This window comes from Chamaea fasciata, unplaced genomic scaffold (genome assembly GCF_029207755.1).
Source record: "Chamaea fasciata isolate MVZ Bird 193981 ecotype frontalis unplaced genomic scaffold, bChaFas1.0.hap1 SCAF_16, whole genome shotgun sequence".
NCBI classification, from domain to species: domain Eukaryota; kingdom Metazoa; phylum Chordata; class Aves; order Passeriformes; family Sylviidae; genus Chamaea; species Chamaea fasciata.
The window spans coordinates 8786606-8805489 of NW_027094101.1; the positions used below are offsets into that span (position 1 = coordinate 8786606).

At 53.8% G+C, this 18884-nt stretch overlaps 1 protein-coding gene across 1 annotated transcript; it reads left to right on the top strand.

Moving 5' to 3' along the window:
- The first annotated feature begins 777 nt into the window (after positions 1-777).
- Positions 778-17953, top strand: ALKBH5 (alkB homolog 5, RNA demethylase). The gene is made up of 5 exons (XM_066197873.1): positions 778-849; positions 1026-1845; positions 7829-7909; positions 12171-12326; positions 13927-17953. The coding sequence occupies exons 2-5, from the start codon at positions 1124-1126 to the stop codon at positions 14108-14110; spliced, it is 1143 nt and encodes a 380-aa protein (XP_066053970.1). The 5' UTR covers positions 778-849; positions 1026-1123; the 3' UTR covers positions 14111-17953.
- Positions 17954-18884: the final 931 nt, after the last annotated feature.

Sequence of the window (18884 nt, forward strand, 5' to 3'; positions counted from 1 at the left end):
CTGTCACCAACCCACTGTTGTTCTGGGGCTTTATACACGCCCGGGAGCCCGGCATGACTCGGTGTCCGTGGTTTTGTGTTGCGCTCGCTGCTGCAGGGGGGATGCTGCCCCCCATATCTGATTCCCCATCAATCACCATTGTGTTTCCTATTCCCGTGCCTCAGTTTCCCCATCCCGGTGCCTCAGTTTCCCCACCGATCTCCGTGTCTGCTTCCCCATCCCTCAAGTTTCCCCTCTACCCCCGCCCGTGCCTCAGTTTCCCCGCCCGCCTGTCGCGCTCGTCATGTCCGCCAGGGGGGGCTGTCGCCGCGCGCCCGCCGCCACCTCCGCGCCCCTCCCTCCCTGCCGCCGCCGCGCGCCCGCGCGCTCCAACCGCCCAATCAGCCGCCGGCCCGCGGAGCTCGCGGCCGCCCCTCAGCCAATCAGCGCCGCGAGGGGCGGGGCGGGGCTGCCGCTCCCGGTTAACGGCGCCGGTGGGCGCGCGCGCGGGGGGCGGGGCCGGGCCGCGCGCTCAGTCCGTACGTGCGCGAGAGGGGCGGGGCCGGGGGCGGTGGCGGCGCGTGCGCGGCGGGGCGGGGCGGGGCGCGGGGCGGCCCCGCGGCGATCCGGGATGTCGGGCCGGCTCCTGGTGACGTAGCGGGAAGGGCCGCGCCAGACCCCCGCCCGCTGCTGTCCCCCGGCCCGGCACGGGACCCCCCACACCTCCTTCGGTTGTCCCCCGCCATGGGCAGAGCCGCGGCGGTGGGAACGGGCAGGGCGTCCGGGGCCGCCGCTGGGAATGTGCCAGGCCCTGCCGCCGCGTGAGCACCGGCACCGGCAGCGTTGTCCGCGCCCGCCCCGGGCCGAGCCGTGAGTGTGGCGTCCGCCGGGCCGCCCCTGCCCCGGGAGGGAGGGAGAGGGCGGGAGCTCTGCCCGCCGGGAGGGGGCTCCCATCTCCCGTGGAGGGGGGGGCGGGAGAGGGTCTGGCGCGGTACCGGGATTCCCGTCCTCACCTCCCCGTGCTGCGGGGCTCTCTCTCCCGGCAGGGCGGCGGGTGCCATGAGCAGCAGCTGCGCGTCCCCCGCCGCCGCCCGCCGCCGCCTGCAGCGCCGGGATCGATAGAGGCGGGGGCTGCGGACGCGCCATGGCCGGCAGCGGCTACACGGACCTGCGGGAGAAGCTCAAGTCCATGATGCCCTACCGGGACGGCCACAAAGGCGGCGGCGGCGGCGGCCTCCCGCGGGAGCCCCCCGAACCTCCGTACGACCGCAAGCGGCGGCACCAGGAGGACTCCGGCTCCGAGCCCAGCGACTACGAGGAGCAGAAGGAGGAGGAGGAAGCTCGGAAAGTCAAGAGCGGCATCCGCCAGCTTCGCCTCTTCAGCGCCGAGGAGTGCGCCAAGATCGAGGCGCGCATCGAGGACGTGGTGTCCCGGGCGGAGAAGGGGCTCTACAAGGAGCACACGGTGGATCGGGCGCCGCTGCGGAACAAGTATTTTTTCGGGGAAGGCTACACCTACGGGTCTCAGCTGCAGCGCCGAGGCCCCGGCCAGGAGCGCCTGTACCCGCGGGGGGAGGTGGACGCCATCCCCGAGTGGGTGCACGACCTGGTGATCAGGAAGCTGGTGGAGCACCGGGTGATCCCCGAGGGCTTTGTGAACAGTGCCGTCATCAACGACTACCAGCCGGGGGGCTGCATTGTCTCCCACGTGGACCCCATCCATATCTTTGAGAGGCCCATCGTCTCCGTGTCCTTCTTCAGCGACTCGGCGCTCTGCTTCGGGTGTAAATTCCAGTTCAAACCCATCAGGGTCTCGGAGCCCGTTCTCTTCCTGCCCGTGAAGAGGGGGAGCGTCACGGTGCTCAGGTAACTCGCCCGCGTTGCCGAGGCTCCGCTAACGAGCCGGGGCCCGGTTGTGTAACACGGATCACGAGGCGCACGGATGCGCGCCCCGACGGCGCCTCGGGCTCCATCTCCCTCGCCTCCAGGAGCTCAGGGGTTCTCTGTGGTGGAAGGGGTGAAGCGGGGATTTGGGGGGGTCCCGCACTCGTGGTGGGTGGGAATTTGTGTGGGTGTCCTCTCCACGGGGTTTGAGGCGAGTGCTGGTGGGAGCGTGGCCGCTCGCGGAGCTGAACTAACCATTGAGTTTCCCGTAAATGGTTAAAATAACACATTGAGACACAAAATGGATCCTTTGCCCAAGAGTGGTCAGAGCAGAGCAGCTGGTAGGGACCGGGCTCCTGGGTCTATTCTTAGCTCGGCCGGTGCCTCTCTGACCTGACCTTAGTAGTGGAGAGGAGGTGTGAATGGCCTTCGTGTTCCCAGTCTGCAAACTGGGAATGCTGGACCCTCCTCTTCCCGGTGACGATAGGGAGCCCAGAGCGCAGAGCCCCGTGTGATTGTCACTTGGAAGTGCAGCGGGTCACAGGCACAGGAAAGGACTTTATGTGTGTTGAGGAAGAGCCGTGGAAGGTGGAATGACCTGCCCAAGGTCACGCAGTTGGTCAGCAGTAAAACTGGGATTGGCACCGGGAAACGTCTGCTTCCTAATCCCACTGCTTCCCGGTATGGGCTGGGAGGGGGAGCAGACAGGTGAGGGGGACAGGCAGGTAAGGGGACAAGAAGGGCTGGAGTGTAGGGATCCTGCTGGTGTCCAGCTCCTGGGGAGGGCAGCTCGAAGCCTGGCACCAGGATTGCCAGTCCCTTGTGTCCCTGAAGGTCAGAGTGCTCCCTGCCAGGAGCCGGGATCACCGGGACTCTGCCAGCAGTGCTACCAGCTGTATCCTCGTTTTGGGGGGTGGTTTTTTTGGACTGGTGAAGGTCCAGGCCGGTTTTCCGGGCCCCCAGGCCGTAACACAATCCCTTGCTTTGGCTTGTAAATTGATCGCCGCAGGGTTCGGGAAGGAATTTTTTCCCCCCACAAACACACGGCCTCCTTGACTGGTGCATCAATAATAAATGCCGAGATCTCGCGTAGCTTTTATCTCGGAAAAGCTGCACAAACATTAACTAATCCTCGCCGTACCCCGGCGTTAGGTAACTTGTGTGGATTAGCCAGGGATGAGGGAGGCTGCAGAGGGAGTCGGGAGCAGCACTGAGGACATTTTCTCGTTCTCTGGTGGTTTGACAGGGCTCGGGGGGCAGAGGTCAGGGTGATTCTGTGAAATGGGACCCAAGGGGACCCATCCTGCCCTGTATCTTTTTACTGCAGAGCAAGCTCCGTCCCCAGGGGTGGAGGCTGCCGGGTGTGAGGCAGCTGCTCTGCTCCCTGACTTCTCTGAGATACCAGGAGGGAAACTTTCTACCCTAATTTTCCTGCTGGTGATGTGAACCCCTCTGCTGTCTTTCCTCGTTAGGCCTGGATAAACAGTTGTCCTTTCTTTTACACCCAGAGGCCTTCTTTTTTAAGGATAGTGAAAGTTTTATCCTGCTTGGAAGCAGTCTGGTAGAGCTGCTCATGCAGGGTCAGCCTCAAGTGTTGCAGTCAAAGCCTCTTGAAAAACTCTGGGGGAGGATCTGCAGTGGAGGATGGTGGGAGGAAGGAGAGATGCTTCTTCTGCTCCAGGGCCAGAGAATGATGTTTTCTTACTCCAGACCCTTGCTCTTCCTTCAGGACTGCTGGGAAGAGGCTGCTGGCTCAGGGCTCATGGAATTGGAGTGAGGTGTCTCCCAGGGATGTTTGGGTTGTTGGCCAGTGTCACTCAGGTGCTGTAATCAGTTCGTTACTGTGGCTGAAGCAATCCTACAAAGCAAATGAAGAAAACTAAGATATGTTTTCCCTCCAAGTCCAAGGGCTGCTTTCTGACCCACCTACTGCAGCTTGATCACGGTCAGATGTTCTGCCTTCCAGCGAGTAATAGACTTTAAAACAGGGATTATTTCAAATTTGGTACAGCAGTTAGCATGTACTTTACACTCACTTAAGAGAGATTGTGCCAAAGTTCTGTGTTGATAGGATCCTGGCTGGAATCAATTCCTTGCCTCACAGCAGATCCCCTTGTCTCCCATCTAACCCCAGCAATCAGGAGGAGCAGGAGAGCTGCAGACGGTGCCCAGGGGTGTGTCACCAAATCCAGCCCTTGGTCATGACTAAGTCAACTCCCCAAACTTGGCATTTTCTCCTCTGGGTAAACAGCTGCTGGAGGCAGTTGCCCTGGAGATGGGGAACGGGCACAGATAGAGGTGGCATGCCTGTAATGTCTGAGATTCAAATCCTGCTGGGTCAGTGGCTGCTCCTGGCCTGCAGCCTTTCCAGGGAAGCCGTGTGTGTTTGGGGGCTGTGTGGAAGTCATGAGGGTCTAAAGGAAGCTGTCAGATCCCTCTGTTTGACCCCAGAGCACTCTCAGGCTGGCCCCAGATTGCCCCTGTCCCATTCCTGCTCCTGATTTTATAGCTGCCGACCCAGTAGGGATTTTGCAGAGGGGCTTTCCCTGTTTCCCTCCCTTGACTTTGTTTGCCTGCCCTGAAGCAGGATGTGGTGTTTGCCAACACTGAACCTGCCTCAGACTCTTTGGAAAGTGTTCAGACCTCAAACGACGAGTGAGGTGGAACAAGATTCACGTGGCTGGGCTGTGCCCCTTTGCCAGAAGGCAAAGGCTGAGCCACCCCATGACCTGCTGATGAGCCCCTCCCTCCTCCAGCAAGGCCCTTTCTCCTCTCTTTTCACATCTGCAGGGGAGATTTGCTCTTGTAGGTTATGAAATCTAGAAGGTGACCTCCTCCAGTCCCCTCTTCTCCCTCAGCCCTGGGAAGCAGGTGCTCCTGCAGGTTTGTCCCAGTGGCAGCCAGGCCAGGAGGAAGCATCAGCTCAGTGTGTGCTGCTGGATCCCAGTCCTGTGACCCATCGGCTTCCTGGGGAGGGGGCTGCTGGCCTCCCCATGTTTGTGGTTTTTTCATGTTTTAACAACGATTTGGTGAGCAAGAATCGATAGAAGCAGTGTGGGGGACCTGGAGGAATTTGCCTTTTCATCAGGGGAACGCGTGCTTTGAGAATGCTCGAACTGGGAAAAAGGGAGGGAGCGGGGGGGTGTGCAGAGCCAGCTGGGATGGGGGGTTCCAGGTGGATCCCTGCCCTGCAGCTGCTGTCACAGGAAGCAAATCTCAGCACTGAAACTGCCAGGTATGTTGTCTGAGCCTTGGAAAGAGTGCAGCTGCGGTTGCAGGAGCGAAAAGCACAGGTAGCATTTCCCAAATTCCGGGAGCTTGTGCCATATGGGCTTCCCTCCCGCAGCTGGAGAGTGCTCCAGGTCATCTCCTGGCTGTTTGTGATGGCAGGGGAACGCTGTGATGTGTGTCCCTCCTGTTGTCTCGAGGCATGCCTGATGGAAGCATAATCAGAGCAGGTCGGAGTCGCTGGAGGATGAACCTCCTTCCTTCCCAGCTGGAGGAATCTCTCTGCAGCTGTCTGCTCCAAAATAGCCTGATCCCTCAGAACAGGCTGGTGGTGCAGAGGAAGTTCCATGTGTGCCAGTGGTGATGAGGCAGAGTTTTGTTCAAGCTTTTCTTGTTAGAGTCTGTAGAACTTCAAGGCATCTTTTCTGGTGATGTTTGCACAAAAATATCCACTTTTATCTCGTGTGAATCAATTCTGGCTCAGCAGCGGCTCTTTCAGATGGATAAAGAGACCCAGGGAAGAGTTGGGGGTGTAAGATTTGACAGGTTAGGTTGGAGTTGGGGGTTTGGTTTTGGGGTAGTGTATGGAAAACATCAGCACTTCCCTGTGTTCTTCTGGAAAATGCTCTGGGATAGAGTTGTCACTCTCGAGTGTTCTCATGATATGATTTTCCTTTCCAAGGTAATTTGGGTTTCTTCTCTGGGCAAGAAATCTGTGGGTAGACCCTTGATATCATTATGGGTGTTTTTCTTCAGGGTCTGCGCCTTCACCCATCCTCAAGGCTGGGCAGTGGGTGAGAAGTGCGTGCTGGCACAAGGCAGCACAAGTCTGACACAACCAAATAATGCTTTTCTTTCTTTTCTCTGCCTGCGCAGAGGCACACCATCACTGTATGTGATATAGTGCTAACAGAGTTTTCCCACACCAGTTTGACACTGGGGCAGACTGGTGTGTCCCCCTTAGCGCCTCAGACAGGAGTGGTGGGGCTGTTGTTTGATGCTGCCCTTGTGCATCTGGGACCACAAACTTCCTGGTGCCACTCTGGAAGTGATCTGGGTGTTCTTGCCTGGGGAGGGAGTGAAAAGGAGTGTTCAGGTTGATACCTGGTGATGGAGAGTGTGGGTCTGGAAGCAGACCTTTCCCTGGTGGTGCTCAGGGTGCTGCTGAGGATGCTGAGTTGAATGTTAACGTGGGTGATATTCATGAATTCACTGGAGCTTGGCGCAGAGATTCCAAGAACATAACAGAGCATCATCATAAGCCCCTTGGCATAACGCTGTCGTGTTCTGCACCGCCTGGAGCACGGTGGGGATGGACACCACCCCTGCTTTAACTGGTCAAGCCTTAGACTTTCAGCTCTCCTTGCAGAGCTGTAAATCTGTGTGTGAGGAGGTGTTTCTGGGTGAGTGGGTGGGTTATCTAACCAGATCAAGGAAACCTGGTCCTGTCCCCAGAGAAGACTTGCGTGTGTGAGCTCTGTTCTCTGCTCAGGGTGTCCTGAATAAACTGCCAGCCCCTGACCCTGACGTGCCAGCAGTGGCACGGAAAAGCCTTGTGGGGACACTGGGACACTGATTTCTGCTTCAGGCTGGGTGTGCAGGTTTGAACAGTGCCTTCCAAGGTGTTCCTGCCCTTGTTGGGTGTTTCAGGAAGCTCTGAAGATATTTAGCTCCTCTTTTCCCTGCACTGGACTCCAGGAGGCTCTCAGTGAGCTGACACTCTCCAAACGGCAGATAGAGGGCAGGCCCCACCTCTGGGATCTGCTGGTTCACACCCTTGGAGCGATGGGATGTGCTCCCAGCATGGTTTGTGTGTCACAACAGGTGTGGTGGCCGCTCTCCAGGGACCCACAGTGATTTCACCTGTGCTCTGCTGGGCACACGAGTCCAGCTGAAAACAGAAGCAGCCCTGAGGAAATGCTCCAGTGTGTTGTGGGAAGCTGGGGCTGTCCTTGTCCAGCCTGCTGAAAATGTGGAGTATCTGGAGTCACGTCACACAGTGAAACACTCCTGCCAGCAACAGCTACAGCTTGAGCCTGGGCTTTTCCTCAGTCCAGGGAGCTGTTTCACCCTGTTACAGGGAGGTTTTGGAGGAGTGGAGCTTGGTTTGCAGGTCTGAATTTGTAGGTTACCCCATGAGTCCTGTGTTAGAGCTGGTGATGGTTCTTGGGTGGCTGAAGATGTGTCATATGATGGGGAGGTTGATGAGGTGTCTGTGCTCAGGGAAAGGGGGTGAGAAGCTCAGCCCTTACCACAGCTGCACCCCTCTGTGACTAAAAAACCTCCTTGGTCTGTTACATGTTTTGGTCTGATTGTGCTGCACATCTGAGCTGTGAGAAATGGCTTTTCTCATAGGCAGAGATGTTTGAGATGACACTTTGGAGGAATGTGCTCATTTTCCCCCTGTTGCTTTCTAATTTCTTCATAAATTAATTGTCTAAATCTACAGTTCTACATATTTTATTTCACAGTGCTGGAGCAGGTAGCAGTTTCCTCCAGGGTGTGCTGAAAAATTGAGTCATGAAACCTCCCCAAACCCCCTGACTGTCCTCATTCTTCCCTGATGTTTGTTCCTTCCTGTAAATCTAGCGCCTGTGTGCCTGGGGGGTAGCGTTTGCATGAGGAATTCCTGGTGGAAGTTAGGAAGTGCTGGCCAAACTGAGTTGTTGAGGCTGGAAACCACTTTCTGCTTCTGCCTGGCATTTCCCTGACGGTGGCTTTTTGTTTCTGTTGTCAGTGGGTATGCGGCCGACGAAATCACACACTGCATTCGACCACAGGACATCAAGGAGAGGAGAGCTGTCATCATCCTCCGAAAGTAAGTGTTGAAGCCCTCCAGACAGCAAGATAAACGTGGATGTGGTGTCACGATGCTTAAACACTTGAAAACTGCCTTGCTTGTTAATTTGCTGGCTTGATCTTACACCTTGATTAGGTGTCACTCTGACGCTCGCTGGTGTCTTGCCATACCCGGCAGTGGAAGTGGCTGGAACCTGTTCCTGCAGGGTTAAACTCTTCTTGGTTCTGTGCAGCAGCACTTCATTGTATTGTCTGGGGTTGCCAGCCCTGCTTGTGCCCAGCTCCAAACAGTTAAGATATCAAACTCTCTTGTTTTGGGCTGTGTGTTCAGGTGTCTGGTCGTGTGATACCCACATGTGTGAGTTACCTGGAGGGTCTTTTGAAGCTGATGCTTGTCATGAAGAATGTCCTATGAAGCAGAGAAATTTTTCTTGGTATCATGGCTTTTGTTTCCTGTGGAGAGAGGAAGACACTGGTTTTGGAGGGGAACACCAAAGAGAGTTCAATGCTCGTTACAGAGCTTGTCCTTTGAGTCTGTGTTGGGAAACCAAGCTCCATAAACTGTTTTAGAAAGGGGCTTCCTGTTCCAGAAGAGCACTCTTGATGGCATTTCATCAATCAGTGCTTGTTCCTAAAACTTAAGAAAATGGAGACAGAGTAAACTAACCCCACCCCAAAGTCTCTCAGTGAAACCTTCTTTCCTGCCTAGAAATGTCCTTTCTCCTCAGTTCCTTCTGCTAGGAGACTGAAAAATATAACTACCACACATTGACCCCTGCTGACTGTGCCTTGGAAGGTCTTAGCAGTAATTCTGCTGTCAAGAAGCATCTTTGTAAATGAAAATACACAACTTTGAGTCCTGTAAACCCAGCCAAAAACGTGGGCATTGGTGGCAGAGCTGTGGTTGTGGCTCAGGCTGGCATAAGGCTCGCCGGCAAGTGGTCTGGATTCAGACTGGATGAGCTTTTGGATGGCTTAGTCAGTTTCAAAACAAGTCTGGCAACATTATGAGGATATGGCACAAAGCCAGTGGAGTGGAGTTGGACATCTGGTTAGAGAAACCCATGGAATGAAGGCAGCAAAAACAGCAGCCCCAAGGCATTAGCCAGGCAAAGGCAGCCCAGACCCAGGGAGGCAGGATGAGATGTGGCAGGAGATAGAGTGGGATGAAAGGCAGGCTGTAGCCAAACCACCCCACAGCTGGGTATGGCCACGTGAGGTTTGGGGCAAGAGGCCGCGATAGGAACTTACAGCTGTTGTGTTCATGGTGGTGGAGCAGCCAGGGAAAAGCAGCACAAATGCTGACAAGGACTCATCTCAAAGTCTTGTAACTTTGGGAAAGAGAAGCTGCCTGTCCTAGATTGTGGAGCAGTTCCCTGGAAAAGACAGACTCAGATAAATAAGCTAAAGCTGCCCAAACTGATGCAGATATCGAACGTACCTGCTTAAACTGGCTCTGCCTCTTGCTTTCCCCAACCTTGGTAAGCTGAGGGTGTTGGATTGTTTCAGTCAAGCCTGGCTGCCCTCAAAGTGCATCTGGGCAAGAAGGGACCTTAAACCTCACCTCGTTCCAGCCGCTGCCATGGGCAAGGACACCTTCCACTAGACCAGGTTGCTCAGAGCTTCATCCAACCTGTGCTTCTCTGGGCAACCTGTGCCAGTGCTTCACTGCTCTCTGAGTAAAGGATTTTCTTTCTAATACCTAATCTAAATCTTCCCTCTTGTAGTTTTAAACTGTTCTCTCTTGTCTTATTACCATCCCCCCACCTAAAAAGTTGTTCTCTGTGTTTTTTATAAGCCCCCTTTAAGTCCTTGGAGGAGCAGTGAGGTCCCCCTGGTTGGTTGTACCCGGCTGACCTGGTGCATTCCTGCTGAAGGGGCAGAGCCTGTAGCTCTGCTGGCTTTGTTTGCTCATCCACCCTGATTTTTGGGGGCCTCATTTGCTTCACGTCAGAGCAGAAGTGTCTCTGCCTATCAGACAGTGAGGGGCTGACCCAACGGATGAAACCACACCACACCAGGATTTTTTCTCTTAAGCAAAGCATAAACCCTCCCGGTAATTATTTCCGCGTAGCCTCCGCAGCCGCGGTGAATCCGTGGCAATGTTTGCCAAAGGCTGCTGCGCTGTGATTGCTGCCAAATAGAGCTTATTAATTGCTGCTTATCCCCGGCGAGGGTGGCCACCTCCCTCCCCGTGTCCCCTGCATGTCCCTGCACCGTGGATGGCTGCACAAACGCCATTCCCCATCCCCGGGATCATGAGACTTTGCCTGGAACAGGCTGTTATGCAACCAGGAAAAACAGCTACTTCCGCTGGTGGCCTGCAAGCACCAGAGGCTCAGGAGCAGCCAGAGGCCTTGTAAAACTCCTCTTCCTCTTTTTCGCGGTGTGAGGATCAGCCCTGAGCTTTCCTGATCCGATCAGTTGGATCATCCCAGTTGGAGCTGGGATATTCAGCTCTGAATTCTGCCAGAGCCCACTGGGTCCCAGGCATTTGGCTCTGCTCCTGCCTCTGCTCCGAGCGTGTTTTCGCTGACAGCAGCAGGAGAACGAAGCTGTGGGAGCTGGAGGAGCAGTGGGGCTTTGCAGGATTCTCCAGAGCAGTGTGGTTACCAAGCAGGTCATAAACACTGCAGTAGTCAGTGTTTCCTGCGTGTCGGATCACAGGGCTGCTGGGAGCCAGCGGGGTTGGGAAGTGCTTTGAGCCAGGGGAGGGGAGGAATGGTGCTCTCAGTTTATGAAATGCTGGGAGAGGTAACGTGGGAGGTGTGTATAGAAATGAGACCTATTGAACCAGATCTTGAAAGCAATTTTAGAGGCTTTTGCTGCCATTCTGCTTTCACTCTCATAAACAGAGTTTCTCTATTTAAAATAGGTAGGAACATTGTTCTCCATTTTAGTGTCACCTCTCCTTGTAACTGGCCAAGTACAGAGGGAGCATGGCTGGTGTTCCCGTGCCCTTGCATTGTATTGGGAGTTGGTTTGTTTGAATTGCAGCCCCGCAGTTGCTGTTGTATTTGAGAAGTGTTTAAACCACCTCACTTGTCACGGGCAGGATCTGCAAGGCCTTCGGTGTTCAGGCTGGACTGGGTCCAGCCCTGGAGCTGAGAACAACTCAGGATGACAGTGTGGACTAGCACAGGCTCCAGCCTGGCAGCTGCCTGTGGAAGTGTTCCTTGTTTCTGGCATGCTGGGCAAACTCAGGCTGCCATGCCCAGCTTTGCCTGTGCCAGGCTGGCATCACCCTGATTAGCTGAAGAGGCTCTCCCTGATGGCAGAGAGGAGCTTGGCAACTGGATGTGCTTCCTAATGGAAGTTTAGATTGGGATTCTCCTGTGGAAACCTCCCTCGGGAGCTAAAGTTCTGCACTGGAGAGCAAGTAGTGGTTCTCCCCCTTCATTTTTGCTGCCTCCACCACCTGTGCATGACGACAGTCCTGTGACAATTCTCCTTTGGGATGAGCTGTGCTTGCTCTCCAGCATAGCTTGAACGTGTGCAGAGCTGCTGGAAGGGATGTGGTGCAGCTTCTGTTTGCTACACCTTCTCCTGACTTGTACTTCAACTCTTTGCACCTCTTGCACCTCTTAGTCAAGCTGAGGAACACCTGACCCCGGGAGATCCGTGGGCAGGAGGGAGTTTCCAGGTGGAAGCAGTTATTGCTGTTGCAGGTGATGATAGTTTTGCAGGGCATCTCCCACCCAGGTGGCTTAACTGGAGCTGTGAGTTATTGCCAAGTGATTTCATGGGATTTCACAGCTGCTCCAGCACCTCTGCTCCTTATCCCCGAGCTGGGGTTGCAGTGACCTTGGCACCTTTTGCATTCACCTCATGACTGTATGTCACTAAGCCAAGGCACGATAAAGGGGAATGGCTTCAAACTGACAGAGAGCATGTTTAAATTAGATATAAGGAAAAAATCCCTTCCTGTGAGCGTCCTGAGGCCCTGGCACTGGTTGCCCAGAGAAGTTGTGGCTGCCCTGTTCTTGAAAGTGTCCATGGCCGAGGGTGGACAGGGCTTGGAGCAGTCTGGTCTAGTGGAAGGTGTTCCTGCCTTTGGCAGGGGGTTGGAAATGAAGTGATCTTCAAGGTCCCTTCCAACTCAAACCATTCTGTGATTCTGTGAAGCTTCTAGTAGCACAAAGCTGCAGCTTGTTGTGCTGTGGAGTGTGGTATTCCTGCCCCTCCTCCCGAGCTGTGTGGTTGGGGTGGAGGGTTCTGCTGCGACACTGGTGATTCTGTAGAAACTCCTTGCAAATTCTCTTCTCTTTAAATATTTGCAGAACAAGACTAGATGCACCTCGATTGGAAACAAAATCCCTGAGTAGCTCTGTGTTGCCACCAGGTTATAACTCTGACCGCCTGTCGGGAAGCAACCGGGACCAGATCCTGAAACCAAAGCGGTCCCATCGCAAAGCAGATCCTGATGCTGCCCACAGGTAGGATCATCTCTCCTAAGAGCAGTGTTTGGGATGGTGTCTCTGAATCAGTGCATAGCTGAGGTTCCTGGCCTCAGAACATATTTAAAACCATTCTGATTTGCACCTGCCAGGTGCTTTCTGCAATGCCCAGATCTGTTTTATCAGAATGAGCGCTTTATGTGTTCCTCCCAGACTTGTGGAGGCTGAGCTCTGGCTGTAAGCAGCTTACATTGTTTATCCTGTGAGTGGCATAATGAAGAAGCAATAGATTTGGCTGGCTTTTGATAATGCAGTCATTCAGAACAATAGTTTCCCTGCAGCTAATCATTTCTGACCTCTATTGCCAAGCAACCTGTGCAGCTGCGTTAAACTATATTATGAAAGCAGTCCAGGGAGGGAACGTGAGGGTTTGCTATCTGGGAAAGGTTAAGGACTTCTTGCAAAGCTTCTCAGGCCTGTTTTGATTCCAGAGCTGCGTGTGTGTATTTTTCTGTGGGAAACCAGACCGTGTGGATGCTTAAGCTTGACCTTCAGGGAAGCTCCTTGCTGAGGTTTTAGACAAGCTTGAGCTCTGCAGCAAGACTCCCCCGAAACACCTTGGTGTGAGCACACTGCTGGCTGTGAGTGATAGCCAGTCTGCCAGCTGTCCTGCACATTCCAATTCCAAAGCTTCCTGAGTATCCAGATGGCATTCTCTGCACAATGGGTACAACCCAAAAGTTGACTTGGTGGCAGGGCTTGGCTGCCACGCGGTCCCAGCCCTGTTTGAACCTGTCCTGGAGGGAGGAGGGTGGGGATGGTTTGTTTGTGAGCAGTGTTCATTCACCTGGACGCAGGCTGAGAAGATGGATGAAGATCTGAAGCTGGGCTGCAGATGCAGCTTCCCTGGGAGCACGCAGAGGGCCGGTGTCCGATTAGAGGAGCGATCATGCGGGACAAATGTGCACATCCGTCAGAGCTGTTTTTCAGCCTGATGTGACCTTATCAGGCTGTGGGGGATGGCTTGCACAGGCTCCTGCAGCAGATGGGTGTGAAAAACATGTTTTTCTCTTTCTCTGGCCTCAGAGACTCCAGTCTAACAGGTAATTCTCAGGGATATCATAGTGGGATGTCTCAGGAGCCACTCAGATAAAGTCAGTGGTGTGTGCAGCCCACCTACCCAGTCCTACTAGAAAATGATCAGAGGCAGCTCTGCAGAAAAAACATTTGCACTGTGCTAATATTTGAGAGGACAAAGGATTTGGAGCTGTGGTGTGATCCTGCACCATAAGGAGCTCAGCTCTGTGCTCTAAATTCTGCTGCAGTCGAGACAGACCCCTCTGCCCAAGGGATTTTTCTTGGGGCCACAAGCTGCAAGTAAAAAAAAAAAAGAGGTGACTGGAAGTGTTCCTGGTGAAGGTAAAGGCCAAAGCTTGCCTTGGGAAGGGAACGAACTGGTCCATCATAGCAAAGATCTCAGCTCCCCTTGGGAGGTGCAACTCTGCCAGGTCCCCAGTGCTGGGAAAGCAGTGGGAGAGCAGGCAGAGCTATCACAGCAGTAAGCTGCAGGTAGCATCCAGGAGGAAGGCCTGGATCCCGTCATGGTGTGCTCTCACTCCTGTTCTCTCCCTCTCCACAGGCCACGGATTCTAGAAATGGATAAAGAGGAGAACAGGCGCTCGGTCCTCTTACCAAAACATAGGAGACGGAGCCACTTCAGCTCTGAGAACTATTGGCGAAGGTCTTACGAGTACACAGAGGACTGTGACGAGGAAGAGGAGGATGGCAGCCCTGCCAGGAAAGTTAAAATGAGGCGACACTGAGGATTGCACTTCCCAGGCTCGTGGAGCTGATGAGATTGGCCTCCGGTCTGTGAAAACTTTCTCCTCCCTCTGGCTATCTTCCATCTAGCTTCAGTTTTGGTTTTTCCTTTCAGGCTGAAGAGTAAACAGGAAGGATTTGGTTTTATGAATGGAGGAATGCTGAGACATACGTGAGGATGGAACATGTCCAGTGCACGTGGTGTCCTGAGTCATGGGTCAAGTGGGCATCTCTCCCTTAGGAAGCAGATAAAGTTATGCCAGGTTGTCTGTTGGGATTTCTTTTGAAAACACCAAAAAGTTTAGCTGTTTCATTGCGCAAGATTCAAAAATTGTATTTTTGTTTTGGTTTTTGGTTTCTTTTGGGTTTTTTTTTTTTTTGCTTTAACACTTTTCCTTTCCAAATGTTCTAAATATGATGTTTGACCCCAGGAGCTGAAATTCCATGGTGGGCTTGTATTCCTTGTTTTGCCAAAGGGCTCCTTGGTCTTTTCTTACCTGGTGGTTTTCAGGTGTGTTTTAAGGGTGCCCTGCAGTAACTGGAAGTTTGAAGCTTTGCAGACCCCTCTTGCTGCGATCGATTTCAAAGGGTTTAAGACATTTTTGTTGCACTTTAGTGTTTTGAACGCCGTAGGTTTCCTTTCCAGACCCTTTTCCCAAGCCAGCGTGGGCTCGCAGCCCTGTGTCCCTGCGCTGCCCTCTCCGAGAAGAATGTACTAAAGCTCTGGTTTCTCAGTGCTGGTCTGATTAGGGGCATGCTGTGCTGGGGAGGAAGGAAACGTGGCCCAGCATTGTCCCGAGATCCATATTGGAATCTCAGGGCTGCCAGGTGAGGGATCACACTGAGCACGTGCTGCTTCCCAGAGCTGGGGATAGCAGAGAGGAGTAGGAGATGCTGTGCTTGTGAGGGCTTGTGCCTTGGGACTCCCGAGAAGATCCCTTCTCCTCTGCCCCTTCCAGGTGGAGAGAGCTGAGTCGGTGCAGCATTCCCAGCACAGTATCCCATCCTGAGGGAGTGGCTGCACTCACAGAGCAAGAACAGGAGCTGCTGTGGCCTTTAGAGGGGTCAAGCAGCTCTGTCCCCTCCGAGGCTGGCTCTGGGAGCAGGGACACTGCAGGGGTCGAGTTTGGCCCCAGTTCAGTGCATCCAGCACTGAAGTTGCCTGCTTTCTCCTGGCCTATTCCTGCCTGTGTTCCTGGGCTAGGGAGTTTTCTGATTGCTACAGGAAATGCTGAGAAGAATCAGGCATTCAGCCCTGTGGAGTTGTGTTAGAGCATCTGCCATCATCATCTTCTTCTCCCACCTGGTTTGCGTTAGCCCAGACCAAAGCCTTGGTGTTTGCAAAGGTTGGGGCCCAATGCCATATTTAGAGCTGTACTTTTAAGGAAAACTTCCTCCAGTTGATTCTTTGAACCCAAGTGTTGGCAGTTGTAAGGAGTAGTCTTATTTTTAAATTTTTACTGCTTTGCCCTCCCTCCAATTGTAGTTTTTCTTAGTGTTGTGTCCCTCACACACTTCATGGTCTGCACGCTTGGCAATAAAAAGATGTAATATATTTTGAAACCTGTTTGCTGCTGTCTTGAGGGCCTCCTGGTCTAAAACAACCACCCAGGCGTTGTTCCCTGCAGTGCTGATTTGCTGACATCTGGGTCCCACTGTCTGATTTTCACCTGGTGTTGGGGTTCTGCTCAGGCTGGATCTTGTCACATGAGCTCAGAGGATGTTGCCATCACCTTCAGCACAGTGCTGGCCTGTGGGGGTGTCGGTGAGGTCCCCAGTGCCTGTCTCTGATTAGCCAGTGGTTGTCTTGGTGAGAGCCCCCACTGGCTCTGTGCTGAGGCACAGCCTCTGAAGGAGCGTGTTTTGTCAGTCCAGAAATCCAAAAGTTTGTGCTTCTGCTGCTTGTGAAACCTTGAAAATGCCATTTTCAGACCACACGAAGCATTTGAAGCAATGTTCCTCGCCCTCCCAGCTTTCTGCTGCGAATCCAGGCCAGGTCTTGGCTACAAAGCCCCTGTTTTGGAAAGCTTGGCATTTCCCTGATGGCAAAAACACACGCAGGGGAGCAGAGATCCCTTCTCCTCCTGCTGGCTTTTGTCTTTCTGGATCCATCCTGGCCATGCCCCGTGCCCATCACGGTGCTGGGCTCTGCTGTGGGTGCAGACAGTGGCAGAGGTCACTGCCAGAGGTCTCGTCTCTCCCCTCTCCTCTCCTGGCTCCCAATTTTATCCCTACCTCTCCAAAATGGATATTCTACCCTGGTGTCAACTCAAAATGAAGCTGGAGCAGCCAGCCTTTCCACAGCTGCTTCCCAGAGCAGGACATCCATGGGATGAGGTGCTGGCTCTGTCTCTGGACCTCCTGAGGTCTTACCTCTAGCTTGGTCCCAGCCATCACCTCATCCCAGTCCTTGTGCAGTCTGTACTTGTACAAGTTTCCTTTCCCAGCTTGTTTTGGTGTTCCTGTATGTCCTGCTCGGGAGCTCTCCCCTCTTCCCATCCATGCAGAGGGGCAGAGCTGGCAGCTGTGGCTGTGGGGACAGGAGCTCGTCTCCAGCCACGATCTGCTCTTGGTTTTTAACCTGTCTGGTTGGCGCTTGACACCTTGGAGAGAGAGGGAGCAGGATGCTGCAGCATCCCTCAGGAGAGGAGTCCCCAGCGTGCAGGCAGGGCCATCTTCCCACTTGTACAGACATTTTCTATAGACACGGATGTATATGTGTAGATAACATGGTTTTTTAACTCTTTTGCACTGAACAACATCGGAGTGAAACCTGGATTCGAAACTAGAAGACATTTTTCACATGGATCCAGAGGTCTGGATCCCTCCTGTAACCTGTCTGGTTGAAACTGTGGCTCAGAATTCCTGGTTTTCTCTGTTGGGTTGCACACAGGCGTCAGGTCAGGCTGGTGGCATGGGGCTGGTGCTGAGCAGGCAGTGGGGTGAGCTCCAGTTTGGAGGCAAAACTTCTCCCATGTGCCCTCCAGGATGGGCTCATGCACAGCCCTGACCCCGTTGGCTTTGTCCTGTGTCTGATCTGGCTGTGTGTGCTCCAACCTCTCCATCCACCCACAGCGTGTCCGTGCTCAGCCCCAAACTGGGAGCTACATCCAGTGTGACAATTCAGACCCACAGCCCAGACCAGGAGAACTGTCTTTCCTAAGGAAGGGGGAGGAAGGTGGGGTTCATCCCTGCTTTGGTGGGGTTCATCCCTGCTTTTTTGCAAAGAACAGGAGGAATTGGGGTTTGTTACTGTTACCGTATCTCGAGAAGGGTCAGTGGTGGAATTATCCAAGCCCATGGATTAAAACAGCTGCCAGGCTTTGAGGAGGGCTTGGGGGGGGCTGGGGTCCAGACCCCCACCAGCAGCAAAGTCTTCTACCTGCCAAAAGTGTTCCCTTTCCCTGTTGGGAGGAGAAACATTCGGCTGAGAAATGTCTCTGCTCCTTCCCCTGCCCACACTTAGAAGTTCTGGCTGACTTTAATTTTTGTTTTTTAAAAGATTCTAAATTTTTTTTTTGTTACCAATAAAAATAAAAATGAAAAAAAAAATAAAAGAAAGTGGCAATATTTTTTTCTGTAAGCTTTTCCTAGGAAAAAGCGTGGTTTGTAACAAAGTTGTACAGTTCTGAAGTTTGAGATACGAGAAGTACTGTGTGAAACGCTGTAAATGGGGCAGAGATTATTTTATGTACAGTCTGACGTGGGGGAATCTTTTAATTCTGGTTGATTCTTAGGAAGAATTTGGTTCTTCACTGTCAGGGTTTGGAATTTCATGGTTTCATTATTATTTTTTTTTTCTTGTATAGATTGCTGCATTAATTGAATAAAAGCAGAAAGCATCACTTGGCCTGGCTCTGTGTGGTAATACTGGGGGCCAGGACGTGCCTCGATTCCCCCGGGCAGGAACGAGGTGGTTGGGAGCAGGTTCTAAATAAAGGGAGTCACCAGCTCCCCGGGGACAGGGTGGCCAAATGTGGTGGATGTGCTTCCTGTGATGTCCTAGAAAGCAGGGACAGGGATCTCTGCCTTCCTCCTCCTCCTCTTTCTGCCAGCACCCTGTGCTTCGGCCTCGCGCTGAGCCCCTCTCGCCCTCCTTGTGCCTCCCTCTTGCAAGAGGGAGATGATGGGGTGGGTGTGAAGTGCCAGAGTGGGGATGGACGGAGTCTACTGGTTTTGCTTCTTCCTCCTCTCTTTTCCTGCTCTTCTCCCTTCTCTCTCTTATCCTCATCCTCCTCTCCATCTCCTCTCTTCTTCCTCCTGTTTCTCCTCTTCCTCTCGTCCCTCTCCTCCTTTCCTCTCTTCTTCACACCTCTTCATCTCTTACTCTCTTCCTTTGCCTCTCCTCTTTCCTCCCCTTTTCGCTGCCCCCTTCTTTCTCCCCTCTGCTCTCTTTCTTCCCCGTCTGAGTTCAGTTCTTTTCTCCCTCCTCAGAGCAGACCCACATCTGGCTCCAGCCTCTCCACCCTCCGTCCCCGGGGCTGTGCCTGCGGTTCAGGCCCCTCCATTCATCCATCCATGAGCCCACAGCCCATCACAGGGCATCGTTCCCCGCTGGCCCCCGGGCTGTTTTCCGCCCCAAACCCCTGCGTCACCCCAGTGCCGCATCTCCCCGGGGCCGGGGTTAGTCAGCAGGGAGGGGAAGCCGTGCCCTGCCCGGGCTGACTCACCCCAAAACTGGGTGCAGGGCAGGTTGTTCCCCCTCCCACCTCGCGAGGATGCCGTGGGGGAAGTGGGGAACAATACTCCGGGTGCCCTGGCGGGAATAATGAGTCG